At 42.1% G+C, this 25,203-nt stretch overlaps 1 protein-coding gene across 1 annotated transcript in view; it reads left to right on the forward strand.

Moving 5' to 3' along the window:
• LEF1 (lymphoid enhancer binding factor 1) overlaps positions 1 to 25,203 on the forward strand; it is a 71,327-nt gene that overhangs the window by 39,113 nt on the left and 7,011 nt on the right. Inside the window, 8 exon segments of the mRNA XM_066317826.1 lie at positions 2,248 to 2,293; positions 2,296 to 2,379; positions 6,620 to 6,710; positions 8,910 to 8,994; positions 10,832 to 10,953; positions 11,637 to 11,799; positions 14,321 to 14,428; positions 18,057 to 18,105. Coding sequence (XP_066173923.1) covers positions 2,248 to 2,293; positions 2,296 to 2,379; positions 6,620 to 6,710; positions 8,910 to 8,994; positions 10,832 to 10,953; positions 11,637 to 11,799; positions 14,321 to 14,428; positions 18,057 to 18,105 — 748 coding nt within the window.

Raw genomic sequence — 25,203 nt, forward strand, 5'->3', positions numbered from 1 at the left:
GAGGGGGTACAGGGATTGGCATGCTCTAAGTATAAATGGGTGATTTCTGAAAGCAAGGAACCCTGATACCAGGGCGTGCATGACAATTACATCCAGTACAATACAAAATGTTAATTACTAAATTTTAAGAAATTAATGCTGATTAGCAGCTGTGTGTGTGTGACCTAAATACATCTATTGCTTACTTTTATTCATAATATACAGTTTATTGTTGATAAAGTAATGGCTGAATGGTGGGTTGGCCCATGAGTCTCATAGCTAGAGACTGAGGCCCGATTTGTAAATCATCTGAAATTTGTTGGCATCTGTTTTTTGTGGAATTTATACGGATGGGAAAGATGAATAGCAGTCTGAGCTATCCCCTTTACCATTCAACTCATAGATATTATTGAGAATTCATATTGCTTTTATTATTTGGTCATAAAAATGGACCTAATGCTTGTTGGCTTTAAAACACCTACTAGCGCTGCTTTCTCTCTCCATCTTGCAAAATATAAGACAAGGCCGAAGCTTAAATTAAAATCCTCAGGTTCTTATCTCTTTCCCACAGGAAAGCAAATCTGTGTTGAAAACCGTAAAATTAGAGGAGAGCAAGGATAGCATAATTTAGCAAAAATTCATGGCACCAGATTCTGAGCTATATGACTGGAGGGATAGGTCCGACATTAAGAAGATACTGCCTGCTAATGCAAGTTCCTTAAGGTGGTGCTCTGGAAACAAGGAAGCGGAAAATGCTGCGCTGGTTCCCGTTTGCTCCCTTTCCTCTACTCCTACCAGCCTTAAACAATGAATTGAGTTGTCCATTTACAACTGTCTGCTTCCAGAAGTCCAGAAAAAATCATGGACTTGTGGCGTGGAGCTATGTCCTAACATCTGCTTTGTGCCAGGAGTTCAGTAGTGAGCTCAATGAAAATTAATCATTGGCCTCTTAAATTATTTTTTCCTAATTTCTTTATGTTGACAGCTGTCCTTGCTGTCAGTGGTGTCTGTCTGAAGCACAGCTTCTTATTTTGGGGGGTTTATTAAAAACCTGTTTGTTCATAATTAGTTGTGCTGAGGGGTGGGGTAAGTTGGCAGGGCACAAATGAGAAGTACCTGTTACATGCTGGCATCACTATGGCTCATTCCACTGTGGAAAGAGCCACTTTGAGTTCACGCAGTGTTAATAAGCAGGATTTTATGGGATGAGATGTTCCATGTCTTTCAACCGTGATCTTAGGGGGTAATTTTGGACAGCATCCTGTCCCCAACCCTGTGCCTCTGCACCTGGGAAAGTGCTAGTGGGAGGTGTGCATCTTGCCCTGCAAGGGCATCACCTTAGGGTACCCATTTCAGGACCCTTGTGGGCATTTGTAGCACTTCGAGTTCTCCTGATAGAGTCAGAGACCTCCAGCTGTCCCCCATGCGCTCCAGCAGGTCTCCCCTCTAACTGACCCTCTTGAGAGGTCACTGCCAACTGCTATATATGAAGTCAGGTTTCTAAGGGTGGCCCTTCAGTTACCCAGTAGACAGATCAAGAGTTTTTCAACGAAGTTTTGTAGAAGGGCAAGGATAAATTGCTGTTCCTCTGGTGATGGCAGGGGTTTGTCCCAGCTGTGTCGTGCCAGGGCCATGCAGGAAGAGCAGTGGGGAGGAAGAAGGAAGCTGCTGAAGCTTTGTTGCTTTTAAGGCTGGAGATATGGCAAACTGTACTGTAAGCTTCTTTTTTTTAAATGCTGTTCCGTAACCAAAGAGTTTCTCCAGCAGTGCTGCCTGACTCTGCTGTCCTTAGGTCACAGCCCTTGGTGCACAGTGTCTGCCTGCCAGCACATTGCTCCTTCTGCCCTGCAGCTCTCCATTGCCATTCCGCAGCCCTGTCTCAATGTCTCCCAAATGCCTTTCTTCTGCTCTCGGCCCCCACCCATTTCCCTGTGTTTCCTCAATATCTGCATCCCTCTTCGGGTGCCAGTGGTTTGAGGATGCCGATTTGGCAGCAAACTGGTTTCCATCCACTAGCCCCAATGTCATGTCTGCCATCTGTTTCCCGCGCTTCAGTAATGCAAATATTTAAAAATAGCATTTTGGAATGTTGGTTTGTTTTGGGGTTTTTTTGGTTGTGGTTTTTTTTTTTTTTTTTTTTTTTTTTTTTTTTTTTTTTTTGTTTGTTTGTTTTTGGTTTTTTTTTTTTGGTTTTTTTTGGTTTTTTTTTTTTCCAAAGCAGAAGCCTGACCCTCTAATAGAATTCAATTTTTGTCCAGTCTCTTGCAGTCCAACAAGGTGCCCGTGGTACAGCCTTCTCATGCGGTTCACCCCCTCACCCTCTTATCACCTACAGCGATGAGCACTTTTCCCCGGGGTCACACCCGTCTCACGTCCCCTCCGACGTCAGCTCCAAACAAGGTGAGCCCATTCTTTCCCAGCACAGTGGGGATGCAGGGTGGTCCTGGTGCCCTCTGTGCTGCTGACAGAGCCAGTATTACCAATTTGTAATATTTTTGAGGGAGGCTTCCAGGTGCATATGCCCACTTTCAGGCATGGTAATTCTACCATGATGCTGGTATTTAACTTGGGTGCCTGAATTTTATGCTCTTTCTTATGTGATAATTTGGGCTTGCTTTTCTCATCAAAGTCTTTCAAAATCTCAGTAAACGGCAGCCAGTCTTCACCATCTCCTGTGGTGCCCAAGGCTTGCAGCATGCAAATGCAGAAAGGGCAACCATCCCTCACCTTCCTGAAAACACAGGACAAATGCTTCAGTAGTGGTGTTATTGAAACCTTTTCTTTCATTTTATTTTATGTCCTTGTATTTTGGCTGTCCGTACTCTTCAATACATCAGTTGGCATAATCAAAGCATTGCCCATCTAAGTAGTTTTTAGCCTGTGCGAGTAAAAGCTTTACAAATCTGATGTTTTTTAACCTTCTTATGCTGGCTGCCTTCTGCAGAATGTCCTTTTTAGATGTCCAAGTCATGGATGTCAGTTTCCTCTGCACCTCTAGGACCCCTTCAGGCAAACACAAAAACCTCCTGGATCCACATCTGGGAATGTCAGACCAGCCCTGCTCAGGGTCAGTCTGCAGGCCCTCAGGGAAGAGCAGTCTCCAAGTGCAGTCTCTCAAGCCCAGCCTGTGCCAAGAGCTTCTGCTCAATACCCAGGAGAGCACGAGGGGTTCCTGGAAAGGGTGTGCTTGCTTGCAATGGGTTGCAAGAGCTTCAGAGGAATGTGATGGATGTTGGGGAGATGCAAGGGGAAGACTGGCCATGGCCGTCACGGGTCTGAGCAGGGTTTGGGCAAGAACCTGAGCAGAAGCCTGAATGGGAGAGCTGGTGATGAAGAGGGAAGGAAAGAGAACAGAGGTTTTACAAAGGCATTCACTGTAGTCTGGATATCTCTGCATGGGCAGGAAGTCTGTCAGTATCACAGCTGGTCCCGGAGGGTGCCTCTCCCTGCCTTTCCCTGCGCTTACACATCCCACCTTGTGCTGTGACACCCGGTTTGACAAAATCCTGAACCTCTGCTTTACCTGGGCACACATCCATATGCACAGTTGGCCCAGTTATCTAAAGAGGCTTTTAGTCACCACTGTTCAGGGAGGGAGACTTTTTTGTTCTGTCTTTCCCTGAATGCCTAGGTTTCATTTTGGCTGTGCTATGGAGATAATAACATGGGCTACATCCAGAAAATGCTATGGCCTGGTGGTTCTGTGTGAATTTTGCTGTTTGTTGGTTAGGTTTTGTTTTTTCCTAGGGAGGAGGAATACAAAATGCACTCTGCCTGGAAAGCCTGACCTGTAAATACGTATATACAATATATATAACCAATACCAGAAATTAAAAAAGATATACTCCCATGAATCAAAACTGCCAATTGATGCGGGCAAAGGCCCGATCAAAGAAATAGAGGGGGGACTGAAATGAATAAAATGTAAGAGATTCCCATTTTCTTACACAGTCTGTCATTTGTTAAAAAGTCGTACTGTTTCAAATGTTATGCCAGTTGTAACCGGTCTGTTAAGCTGTTTGTACCAAAGTTTGTACCTCAAAAATCTTATTCCAAGTTGTATACCCCCTCTAAAACCCCGGGGTCCTCCCCCCTTCCGGTATAATATCTCAGACTTGGGAGAAGCAAATGGAGACCTCCTATCCTCTTTTGTCTTCCTCCTTTGCATCAGTGCCCAGGAGAAGGATATTCACACTCATTCCTTGAAATCCCAGGGGTGCCACGCGTTAAGAGAACGGGATTTCCACCTCTTGCTGAAGCTGGCTGTGACAGCTGGGGCACAACCCGCTGCTGCAGTTTGTGAGCTCAAGAGGTTTTTGCTTACTGCACGCTGAGTTGCCTTCTGTGCCCCATTTTTTTGCCTTTACCGCAGTTTATTTTTGTATTCCTGTCCAGCAGACCTCAACTGAACAACATCTGTTTTGTTGGTTTTTTTGTTTCTGCTGCACATCTTCTCTTCTGCTTCTTCTCTACCCTCTCCCTTGTCCAGCATCCCACCAGTCATGAGTGCAAGCCTGCTGAGGGGCTCTGCCAGGAGGCACAAAGCTCATTGCCCTCTGGTGTTCCTGAACAGGCTCTTGATCCCTTTGCTCAGTGTCTGGTAAAGATGGGGATGGATGATGTGGATAATGCAGGCTGGAGACTACTGGTTTTGTCTGGGATGGTCTCCTTGATGTGTGTGGTCTTTCCGTCCATGCTCCCTGTTTCGGCGCCACCGGCGTGTGGGAGCAGCCGCAGTGAAGTAGCCCATGCAGTTGCTGAAAGAGGATTTTCTTTTTCCTCAGGTCCTCTGCCAAACGCCTCCAACCATTGTTTCTGTCCTCACCTCCCACTGTGGGTCTGGAACAAGGCACTGCCCTGGCGCCCCAGCTCTGATGCCAGGGTGCCCTCCTCCCACCAAAGGGAGTCCAACAAGGGGGTCCACAACAGCTTGCCCTCAGCACTGCCTCTTGCACCCAAGGCACTTTGGGATGGACACACAACACCACCTTCATAAAGGCAGTCACTTTTGGTTTTGGGTTTGTTTGGGGTTTTTTTAATTTTAATTTTTTCTTAACCGTCTCAAGAGAACTTGCTTTGGAGGGCACTGGCCATATGTATCCCCTCCATAACGGGCCAGAAGTTTTAGATTAGCAATAACAACTGTGCATTAGTTAAGAGAGAGCAGTGTTGTCTCCATGGGTCAGAACTGAAGATTCTGGGGAAGGAGTGGCTCAGCTCCTTGTGCAGAACTTGGTCTGGCAGGGGCATGGTCATGTCATCACTTCCAGGAGCATCGCTCATCGTCAGAGATGTGAGAGATGAGGTGCTGCACTTCTTTTACACCTTGTTTGGTTTTCTTTTTTTTTTTTAACCACTCGGAAAGAGTGTTCCATCTCATGTAAAAGCCCTGGGATATATAAAGTATTTCCTTCTCTGTCAGCTACCAGCTGTTTTACACCTTTGAAAAGACAACTGGCCAGAAATTCGATCCTCACTTAGGTAGTGGTTCCAAGTCTGAAAATTCAGGGTTTTTGAGACGATGACACCATTGGTATGCTTTCTGTGCTTCCTGTACACGGTCCTGACAGATATTCTTCAAATCTTGTAATTAAATTCAGAAGATTTAAATACAAACTGGGCAGGGGAATAAATCAGTAACATCAGTCTATAAACTAAGTCTCGAGGTAGCACACGCTCAGTCTTGGACCTTTGGAGTGTCACTACATACATATTAATACCCTTTTAAAGCAGCTGATTTAACATGTGAAGTAGACTTAACAATTCCTTTCTGCTTCACCCCCTCTTCCCCAAACACATTTAAATAACCAATGTCTTTGTGGCCTCCGCAACTGTAATTCCATGTCTCCTGGGGGCACAAGGTTTAGGTGAAGAATGGAGACCACAGACCCTTTTGGGATGAGGATTAGCTTTAATCTTGAGGTGATTCTTGCAGTTGTAGGACTCTGTGTTCTTGGGAATGTGAGCTGATGGATCATTCCTGATGGGACTCTTATTTTTCCATGAAATACTACCATTGCAAACAGATTGACCTTGGAGCCCACAGGAGTCAACTTGATGAAGCGCTTTGTTGGAACTGGAGTGACAATTGGAAGCCAAATGAATCATATCAAGTGTGACCATACAGGCCTGAAAATGATTCTTAATTAACCACTGATCCTCTGTGGTAGCAAGTTTCCAAAATCTGTGAATCCACAAGGGAACCCATGAAAATATAAAAGTAGCAATTTACCTAATCTAATAGCTCTGCTGTGCTGCCTCTGACAATGCTTTATTTTCCCCTTGTTCCATGATGTGTTAGAAGAGATCCTCAGGATCCTTGTCAGGTTTGCTGAGACCATTGAGAGGACAGTAGTACCTAATGCACTTCACAGGAGATCTAAACTTGCACAGGTCCTTACCCATACATTTATTTCCTCCATCCACGTTGTTTTTTTCTGATATCTCCCTTCAAATCGCAGTATTGTGTGCAAATTGTTTTAAAGGTGGCACGTGCAGCTTTTTGCTTTTAACACCAACCAAGAAGGTGGTTATTCCTTATCCAGAGCACTAGTTCCACTTCAGTATCAGCTGGGAACTGTAGGTCATACATCGAGTATTTTGAGGGGAAACTCACTCATTCTTCTGTGCTTTTTAACAGGCATGTCCAGGCATCCTCCAGCTCCTGATCTCCCTACCTTCTATCCCTTGTCTCCAGGGGGGGTTGGACAGATAACACCACCTCTTGGCTGGTAAGATTTTTAGCTTCTTTTCAGACACCTGCATGCTCACACCATTCCCTATTGTTGAATCAATCGTAGCATTTACAAAATAAAAATAATGTCATTTCAGTAAGAAACTGCTATTTTATTTTAGTTGAAAAGATGAATACTGTTGAACTTTGAAATTAAATTAATCTGTTTTTTGAACAAGTACAGAAATTGAAGTGTTAGATTTCTTTGAAGTCTGTATGTTTCTTATGGCTCAGATTTGTGGCTCTTAGCTTTTGGAAAGATAGCAGAAAACAGTTTTTAAGTAATTAAATGTAAATTTTAATAAACAAAATTGCAATTACTGAAGAGAGGGGAGGTAAGAAAGAACTTTGAAGTGTGTGGGGGAGGGGGAATCTTGAAACTGCCCCAAATGGAGAACAATCTTTTATAGTCCGCTGCTTTTTACAGTTTCTCTATGGAGAGAAGCCTCTGCCACTGGGAGATCTTGCTGCTCTTGCTAATACTAGCACTGTCATGATCTCTTGCTGCCACTCAGGGTGTCATTTTCCTTTTGGAGGAAATTTTCAGAGGAATAGATCTGGCAGGGTGCTTCATGTCTGCTTGGGGTAGATATGTACCTGCCTTCAGTTCTCCTGGAGCAGAGAATAAGGCATCTCGGCCACAGTTTCAGTGCTTTAGAATCATTATTGTGACTATTCTGTGCCCATGCAATGAGGGATGCAGATTTTTTTGTTTTTTAATGTCTCTGTGGGAGGGAAACATGATCCAGATGACAACAGACAGAGAAAGTAGAGAGCAGAAGATGGTGAAATATTGTATTGCTGGATATCTTTCAGGAAAGGCCACATGCCTTTTTGGAACAAATAATTAGTAAATATCCAATTAAAATATGGAAGTATCTGACTATCTATTTTTTTTAATCTTCCCCCCTGCCCCTTCCCCATTTGGCTGCTTAGCTGACTCCTCACTTCCCCTGCCACCAGGCAGTTGCCAGCATGCATTCTCCAGATGTGGTCAATCATTTCTTCTGAATGGTTTCTCAGTGCAGAAGCTGGGGGGAGGGAAGAGGGAAAACAGAAAGAAGAGGAGAGACAAGATCCAACCTTACAAGACTTGGGGAGGTGTTCAGCAGCATTCACCAACAGTGGGACACACTCAGCTGTCCCTTATGCTACGGCTCCCTGCTGTGAGGTAGCACTGTTGAGACTTCCTTCAACTTTTTTTAAATTTCCTCTTCCCTTTGAGCACTGCTCATTTCCAGTAATATGCTCCACGAGTGAAATCTGTGTCCTGAACCTTACAAAGGCCAGGTTCCACTTTTTCCTCACCTGAGAGCTGATTGACCAGTGGATAAGCAACTATTTGAATAGGATTGATGTGTGTAGTGTCCCTCTGGCTGGTGGAGGTGTTTGGGCTGAACTGGTATTTGCTGTCATTACCATTGTCTGCGACTTCAGGATGTTCATTGTAGTCATGACTGGACCATCGTGGACTGAAAGTAATCAAAATGTGATGATGATAAAAATTAAAAACCTCAAATGATGGACTGGTGGCAAAATATTCTGTATACGCGGGAGTGGGAAAGGAGGCAAAACTTCTTTGCAAGCTTCTCTTACTGGACTGCAAAGTTTGATCTTTAAGTAGTAAGACAGACCTGTGTCACTGTGGGCTTTTAACATGGTTGGGTTGGGGTTTTTTAATTTTAGTTTCTCCTTAGAAAAGCTGTCCACTTGTACCTCACTATACTAATGGAGAGAGTCCTAAGTTTCAAAGACTTAATAAAACTGTTCAAAAGGTTTTTTAGCTTAATAATTCACCATCTGGTGTTCTTGCTCTGATCTACTGTATAACTATTTGGAATAAGATGCTTTTTTCCTAAGAGCTTTTTTAACAAATCTGATTCCAGTACTTCTAAAACTAGGTGAGAGAGGGATAGAGACTGAGGAGTGTGCATGTGTGTGTGTGCCCCGGGGGAGGAACACTGGTTGTTTTGCTTTCCCTCCCAGTGGAAACTTAGATTGGGAATCTTTCAATAGCAAGGGAGAAAGTTCAAAGCATTTAAGTATTCATTAGTTTCATTAGGAGAACTCTTGAAAGTGTTAGCTCTTGCTATTTATTTGTGACTAGTACTGAGTTCCCATCAAGAGCTTTAACTCTAGAATAACCACTGAATACCATATCACATGATTGATGGGTTCCTTTCTCCTGTGACCTCAGGCAAGGTCAGCCTGTATATCCCATCTCGAGTGGATTCAGGCAGCCCTACCCATCCTCACTCTCAGTCGACCCTTCCATGTCCAGGTAGGTGTAGGAGGTGAATGACTGACTGGGGAGTAACTGCTGGCGTTAGAGGGCAAGTTGCTCTTCCGCTTGCATCTTGGTCTGCCTTTGCTTGCTTTTCAGTCAGCTAAACCCTTACGCATACGTTTTTTATTTAACTTTTGTGTGTATATGCAGTTTGCCTGGATCCCACACTGGTCTCATTCAGCATTTTCTTGTCAGTCTCTGAAGTGTTGCAATGAGGAGCACCAGTGAATTGTCAACAGTTAATTGAGCTGTTTCATCTGAAATGAGTCATTAGTTCATTTCCAGATGCAACACATAGTGTTGTGCATAGCATCCTTGGGTTTTGCTCATGTCCGTGTGCAAGCGGGTGGATTGTCACTCTAGTCTGCGTTCTCTAGTTCCAATTTCCAAATCGTTGGTATTAGTCTTGAATCATGTAGTTAATGCTCTAGGTGGAAACTTGCTCACAAGAAGGTATTTCATAGCCCAAAGCCACTAATGGCAGGGGATGCCAGCACAGTATTTATACTGGTGTGTGACTCAGGCACTGTGTCTTTATGTCTGTGTGCAAGCAAGCATGCTAATTGAGACTTGGCCATGACACACTCCAGACCTCCTATGCTCTGCTTTCGCATTCTAAAGACAGCTTCTGCATCCTGTGCTTGGTGTACAAGAGGTTGTAATATACAGTTCTTGGGGTTTTTTTCTGTGATCTGTAGAAGAGACATCCTCTTGCACAGGGATTTAAGGCATGCCACTTGATAAGTGGTGGGTCCTCTTACCTCTTTGTGTGTGGGCTCCTTTGGATTATCACTGTCCCTTCATTTCTTTACAGGGGAATGATAAGCATGTGCCTGTCAGGGTGATTGGGAAGAAAACCCATTCTTCTTCCATGATAAAATCATTTGATTTGGTACAGGGCTTTGTGTTTCCTTTATTTTGATCACATGAAGGAAAAGGGCAACTAGGGGACTAGGGAATGGTGAAAGGAGAGAGGCTGGATGCCATTCCTTAGCCATCACTCATTCAGCAAAACTTTGGAGCATGAGCTTGCTTTTGATGTTAACAGTACTTTCCACCAGTTTAAAATATAGCATGCAGGTTTTCTGCTGTGCCAGAGTTTGCAATGCTCGGCACCTTCAAGATCTGTCTCAGCTGCCTTTGAGAATGACTTGGGTTAGTAGGGTGGGATTATTCAGTATTTTGGTTTTATTTTCCATTTTCCTTGTACAAATGAAAGAAAGCTTTAATTAGGATAGAGATTTTTCCCCCGCTCCCCATCCTTCATCCAGAGTGCAGGATTTTCAAAGTTCATTTTAAGCATTTGAGGTAAGAATAGTGAGGTCAGATGAAATTATGTTAAAATCTTCTACCTTAAGTACCTCGAAAAGTAAAGACAGCCATCAGGGACTTCTTAAAGGCTCTTCTTTCATTTTATTTGTTTCTGCATGGCAGTTTCCTCTTTTGCATTGGCTGGTGGTGGATATTTCAAGGATGTTTATATCTTGGTGTGGAAATTAAATTTTTTGGTTAAGAAATGTGTATTTTTATTGCTAGACAGTGCAACAGTACAAACACTAAATATTTCTCATGTGCATTGCTAAAGTGTTTGCCTGAAAGGTAATATAACAACTTCTCTACAACCTAGAATGTTGACTGGTTTGTTTGTTTTTCTTGAATAATTGGGCTACAATGCACAAATCTTAGCCAAGTATTTTCGTGTGCTCTTTAGTAGTTGTCTTCATTGCAAACTCCATAACATCTGCATTCTTGGAGTGTCCTGCTGCTGTCATATGTGTTTGATGCCTGTCTTCAGTGGGGTTACAGACCTTTCTTTGTTTTCTCTTTTAGGTTTTTCGCATCACATGATTCCTGGTCCTCCAGGCCCTCACACAACTGGAATCCCTCACCCAGCTATTGTAACACCTCAAGTAAAACAAGAACATCTGCACAACGACAGTGAGCTAATGCATGTGTGAGTCTGACTTTCTGCTCTAGCCCTCAATGAATAATGTTTGAGAACTAACTCTATCTGAAGAGTCAAGGATGCTTTAAAAGAAGTGCCTTTCACGACCTCTTTGAATTTACCTCTTCTCCTATAACTGAAACAGGGACCATGGGCTCCTGTTGGTAAGGGTTATGAGAAGCCATTTTTCATTCCAGTCCAGCTCTTTTAAGCTGTTGGCAACCGTCATCCCGATTCAGTCCAGTTGTCCGGTTGTGACTGGTACCTGTGTGTGAACACATGAACTTCTGTTGGAAAAGTTCTTACCTGCAAAATTTGCTAGTAAAAAGCAGTCTCATTGCTCAAAGTACTCAAAAGCAAAAGACCTAGGAAAGAAGGGGATGAGAAGCTATTCTCCTGCCTGTGACAGTGGTCTTTTAGGGTATCATGGATAGCCTTTCAAAAAGAGAATTGAGACAAGTCTGGAGCAGATTCACAGATTAAATGTTACTTGCTAGAGAATGTCAACTTGACATCTTTCCTGAGTATTAAACTAAAAGATATGAAAGTGGATGGGACATGACCACTGAAATTCTCATTTTTGCTACTTAAGTGCAACTGTAACCACAAGTTAGTAATTTTCCATTGGATCTTTTTAGGTTGACAGCAAATTAATGCTTTTTTTTCCTTTCCCTTTCCCAACCACGTTTTAGGAAGCCTCAGCATGAACAGAGAAAAGAACAAGAGCCAAAAAGACCTCATATTAAGAAACCTCTGAATGCTTTCATGTTGTACATGAAAGAAATGAGAGCAAACGTTGTAGCAGAGTGTACTCTGAAAGAAAGTGCAGCTATCAACCAGATCCTTGGCAGAAGGGTATGTACAGGAGGGTTTGTGAGTGCTTGTGTGTGCTGCTAATTTGTGTTTCCCTTTAGCTGGGTGTGAAGGCTGACTTTCTGCTTGAGGTGATAACTAATGTGCAACTATCAAATTAGCTATAGAAGATAAAACGTGCACAACAAAAGTAAAAGCAGTATCTTAATTTTCTTTTTTCAGCATTAGCATATCATCAAATTTGTGTCTTCCATGTGGTCCAGTTGTAGTCATGTATATTGGGAGGGACCCACTGAGGTCATGTAGTCCAACATCTGCACAAAGCATGTCCAGTTAAATCAGGTTGCTCAGGAACCTTCCCAGCCAAGTTTTGAATGTCTCTGAAGTGATCAGCTGAGTACTGATGATCCCAGTACATGTACCAGAGCCTTGCGAGAGCTGTATGCTTCTGTGGCATTGTAGTCATGTTTTGTACTTTCCACACTCAGAAAAAAACCTATGCAGGCAAACTCACAGTACAGCCTTTGTGTTCTCTGTCAGTGTTACTCTTCCAAGGAAAGGCAGCGCAGTTAAATGCCCATTTTGCAACTGACCTCCCAGAAATGAGAAAAGGGTGACTTTTGTATCAGTATGAGTTTGAGTGGGGATTATTCAAATTCCCAGTGAACACCTCCTTTTGATCACTGACCAAGGCAGTATTGAGAGGCACTGTGACGCTCTGAAAACCCTGTACTTTTAAGTGGGAAATCAGTACATGACCTTAAAGTGCTCCTTTTATATACAGTCAAAAGACTTCCCCCTCCAAACATAGAAGAAATCTACTGGTACGCGTCCCAGTTCATGCCGTCTTCTGCTTTCTGTTGTCCTTGTTACCTCCTCTTAAAGGACATCTTGGTATTTGCCTTTCCATGCTTTCATGCAAGTCTCTAGAATCACATATGGGCCATTTGCTTAAGAGTTGGACTTGATGATCCTTGAGAGTCCCTTCCAACCCACAGTATTCTGTGATCTGTGAACTACCCTTAGAGGTGATGGCAATCCCAGATGGTATCTTAGTTGCTTAGTGTGTCAGCCTTGTTTTCTTGGCCTGGACAAGGGCAGTGGCTTATTTATCTCTGTTTTGGTAAGGAATCAGCCTCAAGGGTCCTTTGCTTGCTTTTTCTGCAGCTCGGACTCCTCTTTTCAAGTTACTGTTCTCCATGAAAGTACCTCGAATTCCACTTTTCCTGTGGTGCAAACGAGGCATGAGTTATCCAATGCATTTGCTTGGACTTTTATGGTCAAGTGTTTTGTGTTCAGTCATCAAGGTCATAATTTACCCTGTGCTATCCCAGAGGAGGAACCACCTCTGTTCTCACGAGCTGACACGGCATGCTGCTGGGTTCTTTCATGCCACAGCATTGTGGCATTCCAGTTTTTGAATGTGCATGTGGAGTTTGAGAGTTGCAGATAGGCTGAACTGCTGTGCTCTCAATAACACATCCAACTTGCCAAATCAAGGCAGACAAGAGCTTTAGTTCACATTCTCTGATGTGTAACCAAACAACATATTAAATCATACAAATGTGAGCTGATCTGAAATATTTGTTCTGTATGTTGGTCTTGTATGAGTGTCTTAACGATTTCTTAATGATTGTTTGTCTGGTTTTTGGATTTTTTTAATAACTTCTTCTCTCCTTACTTCCCCACGGATGTTGTCAAACAAGAAGATGCATCTTATACTGCAGCAGTGGAACTTAATTCTTAATAAAAGGCTTTTACTCCTTCTGGTTCAGGTCTATGATAGGTGTTTCAACAAGAACAAAATTACTGGATACTAAGGTAGCTGGGACCTTTCCAAATGTGCAGGTTGTAGGTTTTCTTGTTTGCTTTGTTTTGGGGGGAGGGAGAGTATTTTTAAGTACACAAAACCAAGAAATTTATTCCTGCCTGGCTGCAAAGGTCAATTCATGTAATTTGTAACACTGTAGTTCTGTGATTTCTTTACCTTTGAAACTTTTGCAGTTGCCATGTCCTTTTCAATCAGAAAGCAGGTACCCTAAAGATCAATACTTAGAAGTTGATTTTGGAACAGTGGTGCTGATGCCCAGAAAGCTTTCTATGTTGAAGGCATTAAAAACTTGTGTCTAGTTGCTGCTTGAAACCAAGACAGCTGACCCTCCTGTCAAGGGGAGGTTGCTGCCCTTCAAAGGCAGCACAAGCCTCCTCAGTTCTGCCAGGAGCTGAAGGCTGATTTTGTTGCTGTTTTTTTGTTGGGGTTTGCTTTTGTTTGTTTGTTGTTGGTTTTTTTAAATAGTGTTGGGAGAGCATGGTTCCATGAGCAGATTATTTGGTGAGCCCTGTTTCCATAAATAATTTTTTGTCTTGCTCAAGGCACTTGGCAGTTGCAGAGCTGACAAATGCCTGAAAGTCAGTTAATAAACACAGGTGCTTGTAATTGCTAATGAATTCCACTTTTGCAGTGGGGAAGGACAGAATCAAAGTCACCAAAACTTGCTCAAGTCATCTGTTGCCTAGGTATAGGTTAGTTCCTAGTCTAAAGGTGTGTTTATTTTGTTTGCAGTGGCATGCTCTCTCCCGTGAAGAACAAGCAAAATATTATGAACTAGCTCGTAAAGAAAGGCAGCTACACATGCAGCTTTATCCAGGCTGGTCTGCAAGAGACAACTATGTAAGTCACTCACTTGAAGATTCTTTTTTAAAATTCACTTTCTTTTTGTATCTTCCAAAATTATTAGTGTTTTTTCTTTTTCTCTCTAACTTGTGCAAAGTTCTGGATGAAGGAATGGTGAACATACATAACATAAATCTTATATTTGTTTTCACTTCAAGCACCCAGAAAACTTGGGATTTTGTTGTTGATGTTGTTGAGATGCTTCTTATAAAATCCACAGTTTTTGAGAGGAAAAAGTAACTTTTTCCTAAGACAATTGCTAGTACTGTCTGGAAGCTTATGTTGTACTGTACAGCTGTGAATTTTCCATAATTTCTACTTGATCACTTATTATCCAGAAATCTTTCTGAGACCTGAGGAAAAAAGAGATGTCTTGCTTTCAAGAGAGCTGCAAGCCCAGGAGTCTTAATGCAGACTGAACTTTAGCTGAAATTAATTCAGAATAGTCCATTTGTGAAAATCTTGTATAAGTAACCTCAATGGTAGAGCCTACTGTTATACATATATATATATATATATATATATATATAGGTATATATATATAGGTATATGTTAAGAAGTTTTCTTGCAGTTACCCTTGTTTTATAATTAAATATCAAATAGCCTGCACTGCATAGTTACACTCTGGTGCCTACAATGTAGTCAGTGTAGTCAGTGTAGTCAAATGTAGTCAGTGTAGTCACATGTAGTCAGTGTAGTCAAATGCGATGATATCAAACTCAGAAGCTGCAGTCCTGAGAGACTGATCCTAACCCAAGATCTGTGCTTCTTCCTGTCCCTCCATTAGATGTGACACCATCTACTGGGAGAGGAAATGTATATGCTGTATCTGGCTCAATTTTCCTTCTGCATTAGGTGGACAGTAGTTTTTCTCCTTTGGACATTAAGGATTGAGGTACCTAAATACAGTGTTAACAGAAACTGCAGAAACTGGCACAGAAAGCATTGACACAGAAACTACGTGATTATCTCTGAAGGAAATGCTAATCTTGCTGACATGTATGCCCAGTTTTGTAAACACAATCACAACTGAAAGCCCTAGCAGCTTCTTTCTGTCTGTTTTACACAGCCAATAAACTGTCCTGACACTACACAGGTAGGGTTTATTTCCAGTAGCCAGACTGTGTCAACAGAGCTGTCTGGAAGTATAGCTGGGAACAAACAGGGTCTTAGGGAAAGTCTCCCTGGAAACGAGTTTTTAGCTTGTCTCAAATTTACTTGCTGGAAAATCACACCACTTTGGAGTCTTGACAGCTCGTGCTTACTGGACATCAGGCTTCAATATGGTCCTGTGATGTTTGGTCATGTCAGCTTTGAGAACCCTGTGTTCTGCCCCAGTCTCTGCCACACAGCACAAGCAGCAGACCTGCGGTTTCTTAAATGCCTTGACAGACATTTGGAGTGTGTGAGGTGGCACGTATGAGTTATCTCTTTGATGTGCTTCCAGCCTACATCCTGTGTGGAAGTATAGCTCTGACATACTCCAGTCCTGTATGTTACAATGAAGAACTCTGCTAGCTTCCTCTTGCAGCCCTCCCCTCTGCCTCTCCAGGAATGCACACATTCTGCAGCGGTGGTCACATGGTGATCCTAGGAGAGCATAGTTTATCACTGAAACCTTTTCAGATATATGTCATCTTGGCTTTTTCCAAAAAGTGAAATTGTATTAATTTAGCACAGGTATTACTCCAGTATTTTGAGGGTTGGAAGTGACATAAGGGTGGTTCTTCGGTTTCACAAAACAGTACAAGTAAAAAATACATAGTTTTGGTTTAAATTCTTCTCTTTTGGTTTGCCTGGTTATTCAGGAATTCAGAGAAAATGTTAAACATTGCTATTCAGTTGTTGAAACTATTTTTTTCAAATGCTTTTATTACTGATACCCAAAGTAGGCATGCAAAATTGTGTGATAGACATGAGAAGCACAATGTTTTCACAATGTGAGGGTGTCTGTGTGTACTGCAGTTGTCAGAAACTATGTTATTTGGGAATGCTGACTAGTTTTCAGCCCAGAATTCTAATCCTTCACTTGTGTTATCTTATAGGCAGATCAGCTTTCAGTTTGTTTTAACACTTAAAGTCAGCCTGACATAAAGAATAAAACAGATCTTCCTCCCATGACTTTTCCATGTTAATGTCTGCACTAATGCACTTTCCTCTCTAAAAAAAGTATTGCCTTGGTGCCTAAGTGATAAAGTGTATTGCTGTGAGTTCTCCAGAGCTCTTGAAATGTATTTTCCAACTTCTAGTCTTGGTCCTGACTTCGGAGTCTTTCTCACAAAGCATTGCTCTGCCCTGTTGCTAGCCTTGGGATAAATAAGGACAGGAGCTTGAGAAGAGTCAGACAGCCCCAGACTGTCAGAGCAGAGTGAAGGCTACTGAAGCTCATGTGCTGGAGCTTTGCCACAGCCTGTATTTGGAGTCCTCCCTCGTTGTCTATCAGTGTGCACTGCAGGCGTTTAAGGTGGTTTCTCACATCACCTGCTGTCCATCCCAGCACCTTACAGAGCTAGCTCATGGAAAGATGTGTCCCAGCACCTCAGCCCTTCCACTCCGAGGCCACTGTGTCAGTGGCGTGCTCTGTGCTGGGACATGCAGCTGCCAGCCATGAGAGTGGGGGGCCAGAAGATGGGCAGCAGGCTGCAGCCTTGCTCACAGTAACTGCACCAGCCTCTGCCAGAGCTCACCTGTTGCAGCCTGTCTGGAGGCTTCTTTAAAATATAAATGGATATGATTTTTTCTTAAAATACACACAAAATGCTTTCATTGACTGTACAGAGCAATAAAGATAAGACATATGGAGAATTATCAGTGGTGGTTAGGGTTATGCAAGATGACTGAAGTTTAAAATTGTGGATCTGAGATGGCCTTTGTTTCCTGACAGACTGTCTGAAGCAGGAGCTGTGGCCACTGCCACAGACGGGGGTGCAGGAGAAGTATGAGTGTGTAGGTTGGCATGCTGTGGCCAGTGTGGTCTCTCAGAAAGAACAGCTGCCAGGCATTCATTTGTGCTCTGCACTTCAGCCATGTTAGGGGTGCTCTGCTGTACAGTCTCTGCTGTTTGGTTACTGCAGAGTGCTGGGCACAGCCACACCAGACTTGGCTTTTGTTCAGGTATGAGCACTATCAGAACAGTTTTAGCTGGCTGGTTTGCACTTTGGGGACAAGTCATAGTTGTCCTAGGTACTTTCAACACCCTGTCTGCTCCTACCATGTATGACAGTGTAAGTACCTGAATGTGTGAAGCGTTCTTGTAAGAGCCATAAATTATGGTATCAACATACGTGTCATCAGATTATTGAGCATGAGAGGTCTTTTAGGTGCTTGAGGCTGCCAGTGTTAGTTGAAAACTGCCAGAAATTGTAACTCCATGTGGATATAAATATATGTATTGCTGATGTGCATATTTCTACATAGATGCTCAGAGCAAACCACTGAACTAGTTAAAAGTTAGATAGAAAAGGTACCCTGAAAATAAGGGGTTTTTTCCTAAGGCTTTCAGTGTCCAGATGACTTTTGCTGTGAGGTAAGTCACAGTTTAAGTTAAGTTAAGTTAAACTTTAAGCTAAGTTTAACAAAAAAGTTCTGTGCATGTAATGGTATGATAAAATTTACTATTTTTCAGGGGAAGAAAAAGAAAAGGAAGAGAGAAAAGTTGCAGGAATCAGCATCAGGTAGGCCATGACCACCTCTTACTTGCTATTTACCTCAGATATATTCTAGAAACCAAGGCTTGCGCTGTATAATTTTTACAAGCTTTTATCTAACACTTGCTTCTGATGGACATTTTAAGATATTTCACTTGGAATGTAAGCTTGTGAACACGCACACAACCTGTGCCTCCTTTCCTTTACACCTTTCTGAGCAGCAGTCCTGACGGCATCAACATCTTTGGCTGAACTTATGCATTGCTGCAATCACTGTCCTGTTTTACCTTTGCTTTTCCTCCTCAATCAATGTTGTATCATCTTTAGATTAACTGTGTCTCAGATACTGTGGGGTATTTTTGGACGCTGAAAATTTTACACAGACCTTTTGTAGTAACTGTATTTTTTCTCACTGTATTTTACATTTCTTTGTACACTAACATCTGCCTAGTAGGTTGGCGAAAAGCATCAGTGAGGTCTTCTCTTTGCCTTTAAAACAGATAAAAAGAAACACCCTGTTTTCCCCAACAAAAAATGGCTGGTATAAGAACCATAAAAAAACCCAAACAACAAAACCAAAAAAACACACACAAAAAAATTCCATGTAACACTGTAGCAAACAAACTTACTTGGAATGTGCAAAAACTCTGTAACAGAAATTTGTTAAAGGAAAACAATCTTCTACAGGTACAGGCCCCAGAATGACAGCTGCCTACATCTGAAGCATGGTAAGAACATCTCTAAAGCTTTCCTGCTGATAAAACTGAATTGTAAAATAAATTTTATGCAATAATATGAATTTAGCAAAAATTGCAGAACCATCATATCCCAAAGCTAATGTTACTTTGATTACTGATGGTTTTTATACCGGCTATCTATTAGATGTTCACCATTTCACTGCTTAACCATAGTATTTTCAAACTGACCACACCTCACTGACTCACCGCAAGTCTGACTGTGAACCAAGAATGGGTTTTATTTATTAAGCGATGCAAGCCCTCCCAGACTGTCACAGCTTATAAGAGCAGGGTAGATGCTGACTTTGGAGCACATATTATGTGCTGACATCAACAAGATTCTGGCTGGCTGGGTACACCTTTTAAAAACAATTTATTTACCTGTATACTAACAAAACACCTGCTAAGAAAATGGTACTGTATTTCAGTTGTTTCAAGAATTTCTCCCACAGCTGTACAGTGGTAATTAATGTGTGGTGCAGGTTGGGGGTTTTTGTGGTTGTTGTATTTCCATCATGTGTTTTCTTTCTTTATATTGTATTACCTGCACTGAGGGTGGAATAACTAGTGATTACACATGTGCAATAACACCATCTAGTCAGCTTGTGAGTGCACACAGTACCACAGTGAGATTCTAATTTCTCAGTGTCTGTGTTGGAAGGCTGGACCTTCTCTTTCTCTCAGTGTGATGTGTTTTCTAGTAGGAATGGCATTCATTTGAAATAATAGTTGCTTCTAACTGTCTAATTAACCCAGATTGCACTTGGGAAGTCCCCAGGAATCATGCAAAAAAAAAAATTACAACTTTTCAAAATCACCTACACTCTGTATCAGAAATGGGCTCTGTCCTTTCTTCCTCTGCCTTGTTTGGCCACAGGCTCACTGTGGCATTTAAGAGTAGTCAGCAAAGCAGGATCCTGTTGGCCCTGTGCTCTGCTGGGATTTTAAGCCTGAGAAAGCCAACTTCAGTTTCCTGTGTGCAGTGTGTCAGTCAGCATGATTCAGGCCTCTTCTGAAGTTGTGCCATTATGCTGGTCAGTCTAAACTCGGTTAAGACAAGACTTTGGTGTTTGTTTGTTGGGTATTTTTAAAGCTGAAGTAAAGTGAAGAGGCAAAATGTGTGCTCTTTTTTTCTTCCTAATAAGCAGAAGTTTTTTCAGGCAAGCAGGCAACTTTGCCCTTGCAATATGCCTGAGTCATGCTGATTTGAGATGTGGATTGCAGTGTTGGGTTCTGTAACGTTTACAACAAATGTAGCTGTAAAATATCATACTTAGAGCATTATACCTACTGAAAAATAAAGTCCTTTAACCTTGAGTTTTATAATTGATATTTCAGCTTAGTTGCCCAGGTCCATGATTGTTGTGAATATTTTTCTCTTTGATCTTAACACAGTACCAGTAGGCAAAATAATCATTTTATCTGAATTGATGCAGAACACTTGATTGGGATTGGAATACAACTAAGGTTCAAGCGACAGCTAAAAAAACACAGAATATTTTGTCCCTTGGATGCCTTACACTCTTGCCTATGCTAAACTACTTTTGTTGGAATTTCTCTGCATTTTTGGTATTAGAAGTTGAATGTTCTGAGTGTGGGGGTTTCCTCTCCCTTTGACCTTACACTCCTGCCTTCCTGTGTCCTCTTAGGCTTTGTAACAGTATGGAAACTGTTGGCAATACCTGTCTCTCTGTCTTTAGGCAATTTGTAACACAGAGCCTGAGAGGAGCAGTATGTTCTCCAGGGAAGGGAAAGTGTGCTGTTGACTCCATATATGCACGTGCAGGCAGCCTCACTAAGTGTTTCATGCTGAGCGAATGATCTGCACTGGAGATGTACAGATGTGCTCTTGCTGGAAGCAGATGCACAGGACAATTTAGGGAACCTGATTCAGCCAGACCTCAAAGTAAACTTCTGAAGGTTAAGACTCTTGCCCTCTGCAAGCCTAATCCAAAGAATGTTCTGCCCACAAGCATAGTATCTTACCAGGCCCACAGCAGAGCTGTTGTAGTCTTTACTGGATGGAGATAATAAGTTTGGGAATAGCTTTCTTACTCACAGGGATGGTGTAAGGAAGAGAGAGAAGGAGGGTGGGAGGTCTGGGAAGGAGACAAACGTTCTGTTATCTGAGAAGAATCAGAAATGAGTAGGTGGCAAGACCAAAGAAAGAATCTCAAGATCAGCACAAAGGAGATCAGCCAGGGCTGTAATTACGGTGATGTAAGTGAGAAGGATGAAATGGTGGGAGGGTTGTGTGGGGGGATGTTCAGAGGAAAGTAACGGAAGAGACATGCAAACAGACATGATTTAAGATACTGTGAAAGTTTTGGGTGTGGGGTTTTGTTGTTTGTTTTTTTTTTTTTTAATCCATGAACATTCAGCAAGTAACTGATTTTTAAGGTGGACCTTCTAGTCCTGCTTTTTGACTTGAGCATGATTAGAGTGGTAAAACCAAGGTGGTAAAATTAAGTTGCCCCATTTCCAAGTGTTGTACACAGCAGCAGTCATCTTATGGCTTCACTGCTTAGGATTTAACTGAGTTTTGTGATCTCCAACCTACTGAATGGCCAGTTTGTAAAACACTTCAGAATGCTCTAGGAATACTGTGACCCTTTGCACCAGTCTCTGCTATATTATCGTGGGTTACTCCAAAGCATGTCTTTCAAGAGTCGTGGAACTGTCCCAAGGAGGATTTTGTTTGCAGTTGACATGAAGCAACATACTGTTTGAAATAACTTTAATTTATTGAAGAAATAACTCTTATTTATTCTCTTCTTTTGAAACCAACCAGGAGTGGAATTAGACCTGGTAATGCTAAAATAAATAGAGGCAAGGCCAGGGAGGTAAGGGGAAGTGAGGAAAGCCGAGATTAATGACAATGTAGAGATTACCTGTTGAGCACCTTTCTGAAAGGTGAGTGATGGTTTTTTACTTTAAGCACAACCTTCTAGGGGATATGTAAATAGGAGCAGTTTTGTCTTAGAAGTGGAGATTTCCTATCCAGTCTGAATTTTGGAAGGAAAAATAAAAGGTGATTTTTAGTATCTCATGAGTATTTTGAAATCAGCAAGGAAATAGAAGGGTATTAACAAAAATTCATCATTGTTCTTCAGCATGGAAATACTTGATAATACTTGTTGATAATACTTATGACTTGCTCTGTACAGAACTCTAAAACGCACATCATCCAACATATGGCAGGATGCAATTGGGAAGCTCCATAATTTAACATAGTGTTTTGGCATACCTTCAAGGGCTAAAAAGAGGGATAGAGAAGCTTAATAGGCATCTGAAAACCTGTGAGAAGTATATTTGTGGCTTGCAAAATTCCATGACAATTAGTATCTACATTAGCAAAGCTTTCAAAACCAAGAAAACTTGATTTTGCAATCAGAACTACTTAAAAGGATCAGACTAAGACCATTTAACTTTGAACAACGAATTATCTTAACATTTCAAACTTCCTACATGGAAATTGGAGCCAAATGTCAGCACAGAAGTGATTTTTGGGCAGTAATTTATGGCTGGATTATGTTTTCCCTATTACTTTAAAATAAAATGGAGTGAGGCTGTGGAAGCAGACTATAAAGTGGACCAGTCCACAGCCGAATACTGTGGAGAAGAAGCATCTGATGACTGTGGTCATGGTTCACCATGGGTTTCTGGCCATCATCTGAGAAAGGAGATGCAACATCTGAGAAAGGAGATGCAAAGAGGATGCCTTTCTGAGGCATGTTTTCAAACCTGGCTTGCCCAGTGCTCTTAAAATTGCTGCTGGAGTAGTTCAAATTGAAGCAAATGCTCCATCCCTTCCCATAGTTCTTGACTACTCAGAAGCTTTAAGCAGAGCTTGGAGAACTTGTATAGAAGTTAGTCTCTGTGAGAATGTGTGTGGTGATGGTGGTGGAGAGATTTGTCCTGATTTGCTTTAAAAATTGTTTCCCATGCCATCCGTATTTCCCTATTCCCTGTTTTGCCCATGAATAGTGGCCTTCAGCACAGGCAAGAGGGACAGAATGAGCAGAAAAAAAAATCTGGATTGAAATATTTGTATTATTTCAGATAGGCGTAAAATTTCCATAGAAAATGAGTATAGCCCTCAGATAGATCATGGCTTGGATTGAAATGGACCTTAAAAGATCATCTAGTTCCATTGCCACCCCCCCCCCCCCCACCCCCCCCCTGCCGCAATGGCCAGGGAAACATTCCACTAGACCAGGTTACTCAAGTCTCATCAAATCTGGCATTGAACACTTCCAAAGATGGGGCAGCTTCTCTGGGCCTCACCACCCTCACACTGAAGATTTTTTTCCTAATATTCAATCTAAACCTATCCTCTGTCAGTTTAAAGTTATTCCCCCTTGTCCTATCACTACATAAGAAGTCCCTCTCCAGCTTTCCTGTAGGCCCCCTTTAGGAACTGGAAGACTGTTATAACGTCTCACTGGAACTTCCTCCAGACTGAACAAGCCAAACTCTCTCAGCCTGTCTGCAAAGAAGAGCTGCTCCAGCCCTCTGAGCATCTTTGTAGCCTTCTTTGGGATCAGTCACACAGGTCCATGTGCTTTTACTGTTGGGGCCCCCAGGGCTGGAGCACTCTAAGTGGAGTCTCACCAGAGCAGAGCAGAGGGGCAGAATCCCCTCCCTTGGCCTGATGGCCATGGTGCTTTGGATACAGCCCAGGATACAATTGACTTTCTGGGCTGGGAGTGCACATGGTTGGGTCTCTTCCACAACATCCTGAAGTCTTTCTCCACAGGGCTGCTCTCAGTCCATTCTCCACCCAGCCTGTATTTGTGCTTGGGATTGCCCTGATGTAGTTGCTGGACCTGGCACTTTTCAAACTTCATGAGGTTTGCACAGGCCACCTCTCAAGCCTGCCCACATCCCTCTGGATGGTATTCCGTCCCTCCTGTGTGTCCCCTGCCGCAACTTAATTCTGAACTGACATTGATCTTGCTGGGGGGAAAGACAGAAGTCCTCCTCTTTTCAGGTTCTCTGACATCAAGGAAAAGGTCAGTAGAGCAAACCCGAAGAGAAGTCATGGTGCCACTGCAGGTGGCAGGTACAGAGAGGCACTGACACCTGCTGGAAGAGGTGCAGCAGAGCAGACCCAGGTCCCTGCTTCTCTTTATCATCCTGGTGGAGGTTCCTTGTGAAGGGAGGGAGAGAAGGGAAGGAAGGGAAGGAAATGAAGGAAGGAAGGAAAAGCTATTTTCAGTGAAATCATAGCCTGTGGGGAGGGTGAGGGTCGTAGCAAAGCATAGGCTTTCCAAATTAAAGAACAGTAGAATGCTTTCAACTAGACAATCAGCATAGATACGAGATTTGAGAGTAAGAAAAAATGTTGAGGATTTTTGCAAAATAAGTGCAGCATGGTCAGTTAAAAAGCTGATCTTCATAGTTTCATATTTTAAGTTGATACTGACAAATAGAAAAAAATAGGTAATTCAGGAGGTGAATGTATGTGTTTGTTTTGTTGGAGACACTCAAGTTGCAGAACCTACTGTGAAATTAGAGATGCTTAATGAAGTTTGAACTTAACCACATTTACAAGTGATTAAAAAACCCTTATTGTTTCACTTCTAAGGTGTTAGCAGTAGGCGGCTTGGGCTAGAATGAAGGAGAGCAGTGGGACAACTATTGTTCTAACTCTTCCTGTGGGATAGGGTGGGGACAGGGAGTTGACTGCTGGTGCACCATTCTTCTCTGGATAAAAACGGTGGATTTAGTAAACTCACCACCAGACTGAGAAGTCTAAGGTCATGAGAAAAACTATGTAGAGACAAACTGTTTCATAAATAAAATGTAAGGTTTGAAATGTTATTTCATTTCCAGTTGGAAGAAAACTTCAGAATTTTAGTGTTTTTCTCAGGTCTGCATTAGAGTTTTACTATTTTTAGTGTATTTACATGAAAATTTTAAAAATGAGGTTTTGATACTGTGTTTTTGACCAGTTAGAAAGCAAATTTCTATGACACTGTCAAAGTCTTTCCCATTTGTTTCTGGAGACTAAGCTTAGGTGAAATTTGTCTTCTAGTTTCAACAGAATTGTATTCAAATGCAATTCTGTAAAAGCTTAGCAAACCATCACATACCCTAACAGAGTTTTCCTTTCATTTGCCTCTGATTTTAGAGGTTATGATTAAAGAGGTCTTCTGATATACATGAATGCAACGTAGCCATCTTGAAGACAAAACTACCCAAAAGAACAGAACAAAACCAAAGAGCCTTAACCATGATGTTGCAAAAGTCACTGCTAATAGAGCAAACCTTCTCATACCAGTCAGTTCTCTAATGCTCTACTTTAAGCATTTTTATGCATGTCATCTTTTAAATCTCTGACCCTTTCCCTGCTTGTTAAGACAGTTTAGAACCATATAGACAG

This window comes from Sylvia atricapilla, chromosome 4 (genome assembly GCF_009819655.1).
Source record: "Sylvia atricapilla isolate bSylAtr1 chromosome 4, bSylAtr1.pri, whole genome shotgun sequence".
Lineage (NCBI taxonomy): Eukaryota > Metazoa > Chordata > Aves > Passeriformes > Sylviidae > Sylvia > Sylvia atricapilla.